This window comes from Durio zibethinus, chromosome 6 (assembly GCF_047325235.1).
Source record: "Durio zibethinus cultivar Kanyao isolate XHJ-2024 chromosome 6, ASM4732523v1, whole genome shotgun sequence".
Lineage (NCBI taxonomy): Eukaryota > Viridiplantae > Streptophyta > Magnoliopsida > Malvales > Malvaceae > Durio > Durio zibethinus.
The window spans coordinates 5,647,147-5,654,693 of record NC_143167.1 but is presented as its reverse complement, the minus strand read 5'-3'; the positions used below and the strand labels follow the sequence as shown (position 1 = coordinate 5,654,693).

At 27.0% G+C, this 7,547-nt stretch overlaps 1 protein-coding gene across 1 annotated transcript; it reads left to right on the top strand.

The window, feature by feature from the left end:
• The first annotated feature begins 1,217 nt into the window (after window positions 1-1,217).
• LOC149518380 (aluminum-activated malate transporter 2-like) lies at window positions 1,218-3,323 on the top strand. Its single transcript, XM_089763329.1, has 6 exons — window positions 1,218-1,589; window positions 1,690-1,830; window positions 1,921-2,193; window positions 2,328-2,440; window positions 2,543-2,686; window positions 2,798-3,323. The coding sequence occupies exons 1-6, from the start codon at window positions 1,304-1,306 to the stop codon at window positions 3,221-3,223; spliced, it is 1,383 nt and encodes a 460-aa protein (XP_089619455.1). The 5' UTR covers window positions 1,218-1,303; the 3' UTR covers window positions 3,224-3,323.
• Window positions 3,324-7,547: the final 4,224 nt, after the last annotated feature.

Sequence of the window (7,547 nt, the reverse complement as noted above, 5' to 3'; positions counted from 1 at the left end):
TTTCGTTTTATTTTCTCGAATTTTTTTTATTGTTAAATAATCCGACGATGGAGCATTTGCAAGTGAAACAGTAGTTTCTTTTATACTCTTGAGGTGAGAAAATTTTTTCAATTTTTTGCTAAAAGTATTAGAGTTAATTAAGAATAATTTTCAATAATTAATTACTTGATAAATTTTTTAAGGCTTATTGAATAACACAAAATTAAGCTAGTACAATCTTTCGATGGGCGTTGTGAAGGTGCTATAACCTTCCTCACACGTAATCGAAACCCCGAACCATGTTCTAGTTAGTAGACCTGAACCTATTCTTTTAGGGATCCTTAAACTTAGGTATTCTCTGAAAGGATAGATTCCTTAAGTGGTCAATCACACCTAGATAAAAAAGATTTGTGACGACTCCTTCAAGTCAATGTCTAGCAATAGATCCTCGGATCTAGACGTTATGACATATATTATTAATATATTAAGTTTATTAAGTTGTAAATGATGAATAGTTTATAATTATTTATTCTTTTAGTTATGTTTTTGTATATATTCGTATTAGTCGTGTCTATTCGTATCATATTAGTTGTATCTATTTATGTATATTAATGTTATTCGTATTTATTTGTGTCGTATTTAAATAGATTAATTATACATATATTAATTGTGTTGTATCACATGTAACAGTATAATAAACATGTCGTGTTCGTATTTAAAATTTAAGCTTGTTTTATAATTTTTGTTGCTTTTGTATTCTAACAATTTGTATCATTATATATGTCAAATACGATATAAAAATACGAATTATCAGATCTAATAAATAAGAGGCATTAAAATTTTAAGGTTTTATATTCAAATCCCATTGTATATGTATTTGGTTGTTTAATTAATTTATAATTTATTAATTGATTATTCAATGATTAGTTAATTATTTATTGATAAAATAATTGATTATGAATATAACTTTTAAAAAAAAACTAGGTTTCGCATCCATATTCGGCAAAAAGCCCCTTTTTTTTCCTTCGACATCAATGTCAAAGTAATCAAAGCACAGCTGAAGCGTGTAACGCCGGTGGGCATGGCTGACTAGCCAGCTTGAACCCACTTGTCCCTTTGGTACTTTCCTAAAAATAAGTCAAGCGCTCACACTTGTCGAGATTGCTACATTTGTTTGTTGTGAGAACGCGCATGGAAGGCTCCAGAAATCTTTTATTTTCCTTATAAATACTTGGAATCTTCAATAGAAATCATCTCAATCTTCTTCCTCCACATTCTACAACGCTTTCTCAAATATTGTTGTCTTTCATTCCGCAAATATAAAATGGAAGTAACATTATCAGGGCAGGATAGTGCTGGGCCCTTAACTCGTGGGTGGCAGTGGCTCAAGGCCTTGCGTAACAAATTTTGTGCTGAAGTAATGGAGATTGTAATGATGACAAAGAAAATTGGACAAGATGACCCAAGAAGAATAATTCATTCCCTAAAAGTTGGACTAGCTCTCACACTGGTTTCATTGTTCTACCTCTTTAAGCCACTCTATGATGGTTTAGGAGTTAATGCAATGTGGGCTGTTCTATCTGTTGTTGTTGTCTTTGAATTTTCTGTAGGCATGTCTATGCCTTTGCTATCTTTATTTCACTTATAATGTGAAAATTCTCTATTTCGAAACTTCAAACTAATTTCATTGTTCTTGTTCGTCTTTCACAGGAGCAACACTCGGTAAAGGTTTAAACAGAATGTTGGCAACATTTGTAGCTGGTGCCTTAGGTGTTGCTGCTCACTGCTTAGCAACTCTTTCTGGGAGGAAAGGAGAACCCATCTTAATAGCAACTTTTGTCTTCATAATAGGTAAATTACAAACAAAACAAAATTAAGGGATCCTTGTCGGTTTCAATATCCAACTGATCATATCAATCTTGGGGTCTTAATTTTTTGCAGCTGCAATTGTGACATTTATGAGATTCTTTCCAAGAATGAAGGCAAGATATGACTACGGGCTGTTAATATTCATCTTGACCTTCAGCTTAGTATCCATATCGGGTTACCGAGAAGATCAAGTGCTAAAAGTGGCCTATGAGAGGGTATCAAACATCATAGTTGGTAGCTGTATTTCTGTCATTATTTGTATTTCCATTTGCCCAGTTTGGATTGGTGGGGATCTCCACAACTCTGTTGCCGCCAACATGGAACGGCTTGGGAATTTTTTGGAAGGTCCAAAATCCAATATTATATTAGTCGATATACTAATTAATACTGCATGCATATATTCTCATTCCCTTCTTTTTTTTTTTTTTTAATTTTAGTTTTGGGACAGAGTTACTGATTAGTTTAATGTACACAAACAGCTTTTGGAGATGAATATTTTAAAGTATCTGAAGAACCGCAATCCAATGAGAATAAATCATTTCTTCTAGGATATAGAAGTGTTCTAACTTCTAAAAGCGGTGAAGAAACAATGGTAAGTGATCAGCTAATAAATATTTTTCTGTCTCCTCAGATTCAGGCATTACCTGAATTAATTGAACTGGCTAATTCAATTCAATTTTCATACTCTCTGCAGGCGAATTTAGCAAGATGGGAACCAGGTCATGGTCGGTTTGCGTTCCGTCATCCTTGGAAAATGTACCTAAAAATCGGAAATCTTACTCGGGAATGTGCCTACAAAGCTGAAGCTCTTAATAGCTACCTTAACTCTAAGTTCCAGGTATAATACAAAAATGGATCACCTTCAACTACAATTTACGCATAGAATTAAAGGAAAAAGGTTTTTACATTATCTCTTGATATAAACTTATATCTGCTTTTGTTCTCGCAGACTCCTGCAGAAATCCGTGGAAAAATTCAAGGGCCATGCAAGAAGGTTAGCCTCGAATCTAGCAAAGCTTTAAAGGAGCTGGCGTCCACATTTAGAAAAATGGTTCGGACAAGATCAGCTATGCTGCGCATTGGTCCCTCAAGGACTGCTGCTGATGAGCTGAAAACCCTCCTCAAAACAAGCCTGTGGGAAGAAGCAGATCTACTAGAGATTATACCAGCTGCTTCAGTTGCTTCACTTCTACTTGAAATCATTGAATGCGTTGAGAAAATTGCTGAAGCTGTTTATGAATTGGCCATGGGCACATCTTTTAGGAGCAGTGATTCTACAGTCTCACCCCAACAACCAGATTTGCACCACCGGGGAGCAGTCCAACAAGTTTCTGACAATGTCATTTCAAATCACGTTATTACTGTTGGGGAATAAATATAAAAAAATGAGAGTTGAAAACGTTGTGAAATAGTGATAATATATTTTATTGTCACTCAGCTTCCAAGAAATAATTTTAATACAGAATTAACTTTAATGATGCGTAGCCGTAATAATGGGGTTGCCACCCGAAACTCCAGTTGCAGCAATTTGGTTAGGCCAAGGGTATATTAAAACCTCCCCAACATCCGAAACTTGATGCAATTTTTTTTTTTTTTGAGTATTTGAGATTGTGGATTATTAAAATTAAAAATTTAACATTTTATCGACAAAAAAAATCATTGTTAATAAATTTATAATCTCAATTTTATTTCAATGTTTTGTATTTTTTTAATTCTTAATTTATCATTAAATCATTTTAATTTATACTTGTTTGACTGAATAGGATATTATGCATATAAACTCTTTTGAATTCGTAAGCTCGTAGAATCTATTTTAATATCATGCCAATCGTTCTAAAGATCAATAAACTTCAATATTTTGTGTTATTCTTTTAGTAGACAATGCAAATTTTACATCATTATAAATAACCCCCTTAACAACTCTTAAACAAGTCTATTATTATTAATATTAATAGTATTATTGATTTTTCTTAATTACATGTAGAATTGGATCTTAACATTTGATTTTGAAATCAACTAAAACTATGCTTTTTTATTTTAGAAATGATCCCATTATATTTATTAATATAAATTATACATATGCAAGCAATATATTGATAAAAAAATAATAAGCTCATTAATAAGTTATAAATTGTATTAATTCATATACAATGTATATGAAAAAATAATTCAATAAACAATCTTACGTAAAATTACGAATGATATTTTTTAAAAAGAAATAAAATTTTCAAAAATTAAATTTAAATATATTTATATATTAATATAAATTATAGAGAATTAAGCAATTTACATTAGTATAAAATTAAAAATTTTATATTTTTTTAATCATTAATTTTAATAAATCCAAATATGAAGGAATAAATGAAAAAAAAATTAATCTCATTATTTGAATTTATTAATATTAATAATTAAAATATAAAAATTTTTAATTAAAATAATCTTCCCCTAAATTGTTGCATGCACGGTGTGTGCAAGAAAACAAGACATATGCCATGACGTATGAAAGCCCAATAAAGTAAGATAAATTTTGACTTTTGACAAGTCATTTGCTGGACTTTCATTTTCACCATTGGTCAATACTTCCGAAATGCGAGAAAACAAGACGTACACCAAGACGTACGAAAGGCTAATTAAATAACCTAAATTTTGACTTTTGAGACGATTGCAATCAAGTCCATGTTTGAATCAGTTGCAAATTTTGGACTTTATTTTCGCTGTTGGTTAATACTTTCTCAAATGTGAGGGAATCGGGTGCATTAACCTCATGTGGTTTCTAAAGGTAGGGTCATTCAAAACCGTGGACTTCAATATTGCTATGTGCTTTCGTAATTAATAAGGATCTTATCTGTCATCTTTGAAAAATGGCAACAATCATTATTGACTCGTTTGAATTTCAATAACCAAATCGATCGGTCAAGTGTTAAACAACATTTGTTACATGAGCAAGACATTAACAAATATCTCCCTTTTTCTAGAAGTTATAAATTTTTTTAAATTTGATAATTTATATAATTATATCATCTCACGTCATTGTTAATAAATTTTAATATTTTTTATTAAGAGAACAAATTAAGATAATATAATATATATTTTTTTATTTATTATGTTACTTAAATTTGTAATTCAATGTTAAATACGAATATATGTTGAAAATGAATATGCATATTTTTTTAAAGTTTTTTCATATTATATTTAGATTACTCAATTTTTATATTCACATTTATCGCATGTATGTTAAACATTGATATTTTTAAAAAATGATGAATCCGAGCAAATATCATAGTTCATTTGTGATTTTATCTAACTAATAAAAAAATTGAAAACAATCAAAAAGATGTAAGAAGATAAGTGCTATTAGCTAAAAGAAAATTTCAAGACATATATTTGATACTTGGTTAAAGATTTGGAATCTTACTAAGAAAGTTAAAAAGTTGACTTATTTTTTTTTAGTTTATATGAGTGTAATTTGATATTTGTGATAAATCTATTATTTTTAAAGGTTTGTGAATAATTATTATAGGTACAATAAATAGACAAAAAATAATATTATTTTAATTCCTCTTAAATTATAATGCATAAAATTAATTAAAAATAAAAAATGAAATTAACAAATAATAATTTTAATATGAAAGCTAATTTAATTTAAATATATAAATGAAATAAGTATATCATATAGGTATATCAAAGTATTTTGAAAATTTTTAGGGTCTAAAGAGGATCCCTCATAGTTTGTTGTGTCTGATACATGTAACGACACAAATTATTAAAACACGAATACTGCACAAATTATAAAATGCATCTAAATCTTAAATACAAACATGATACATTTATTATATGTGTTGTATATGACACGATATAACTAATATATATATATATAATTAATATGTTTAAATACAATACGAATCAACATAAATATACAAAAATAGATACGACTTGTACGAATATACACGAATAACATAGCTAACACGATTAAAATAATAAATAACTAGCCATTTACAAATTACAATTAACCAAATAAAACTAAGTACCAAACAATTAAAGACACTAAACACTAAACATTGACTTATCACATATTTATATAATATAAATTACATTACTCTAAGTCCAAGTCTCCGACCTCCATAAATGATGTTCCACTAAAAATATTAAACAATAGCTTACAGGACAAAATAATGATATCTTCAATCCATATCATACTCCATAATATATGTTTAAAATAGCAAAATAATTTACAAATATCTAAATCGTGTGTTGTTTAAAATAATTCACAAAAATACTTCATAATATATATTCAACATAATTTCTTCAATTAATAAAATAGTTGATAATATATATTTAAAATAATAAAATAATAATTACAATTATTTAGAATATCTATTGCTTTTAATTTCAAATGTATAATCTCTTATCTTGACTTTTATATATGATTTAAAATAATCTCTTATCATGCTTCATGTAATTAAGATGATTATATAGTTTCTTATGATTATACATGTTGTTTAGAATAATTTATCAATATAATCTGTTATTGTATATTCATGTAATTTGGATTAGCTTGATTAATGACAATAATGTTGAATGTTACTTGTTATTAACAATTAAGTGTATATTGTACTTCTCAATTCCTTTTTTTAAATAATTTTTTAATCTTATTATAAAAAATTACAAAAGCACAATATATAATTAATATGTTAAGATTTTTATATATATTTAATATATACGTTACTAATACAAAAAAATACTTGCATATTAAAAGTATAAAAAATTTAATATTCATTTAATATGCATTTAACATATATATTTTATATATACATTACTAATATAAAAATCATAAATGTATAAATAATTATATTTATTTTTAGAACCAACAAATCTAAAATGATAAGTTACTAAATATTAAAAAATAAATGACTAAATAATGACATATCTACTGATATTATTATTTATATCGTATTTATATTATTAATATAAAAACTAATTTCATATTAACTATTAAATGAATATCATAGTTAAATGTTTCAAATAATCTTTATATGATTACATTGAATAGGTAATTAGATATCATAATTAAAAGATTGAAAATTAAAATAATTTTTATAGATTATATTAAATTAAAATAAATATAAAAATATGTTAACGTATACTTTTGTAACACAATTTAATTAAACATATTTTTTATATCGTGTCACATGTTAAACGTTATCCATGTGACATATTTTATTTAAATGTATTTTTCATATCGTACACATGTTTAGTTGTGTTAACACATATAAGACATGAATAATTTTATGCCAAAATTCGTGTCAACGAGAATAGATATAAAACAAGTTTTTCTAACTCAATATATAATTTTTTATATTATATTTTTGTGTCATGACATTATATCATGATTAAAATGATTGAATTAACTCAAGAAATTATGAATAACATGGTATTAGAGCTATTTAAAGGCCAAATTATCCTTCCAATTCAAGTTGGTAAACTCACTTTATATTCTAAAGACTCTGGATACATAATTTAAACTCGTTGGATGGGTTTGAGCATAAATACATTTATTTAAATTTTAGGTTGGATCTTAGTAATGAAATATAAAGCTCGAGTTCGACCTACCTAACCTAACCTAAAAGTTTTACGAGTAATTAAATTATGCTAAAGGTTTTTATACTTTACAAAATTTTAAATTTTAGACCATGTACTAT

Coding starts and splice junctions, on each gene's coding strand:
- LOC149518380 (XM_089763329.1), top strand. CDS start 1,304: ATGGAAGTAACATTATCAGGGCAGGATAGTGCTGGGCCCTTAACTCGT. Junction 1,590..1,689: donor TGTCTTTGAATTTTCTGTAG/GCATGTCTATGC, acceptor CGTCTTTCACAG/GAGCAACACTCGGTAAAGGT. Junction 2,194..2,327: donor GCTTGGGAATTTTTTGGAAG/GTCCAAAATCCA, acceptor GTACACAAACAG/CTTTTGGAGATGAATATTTT.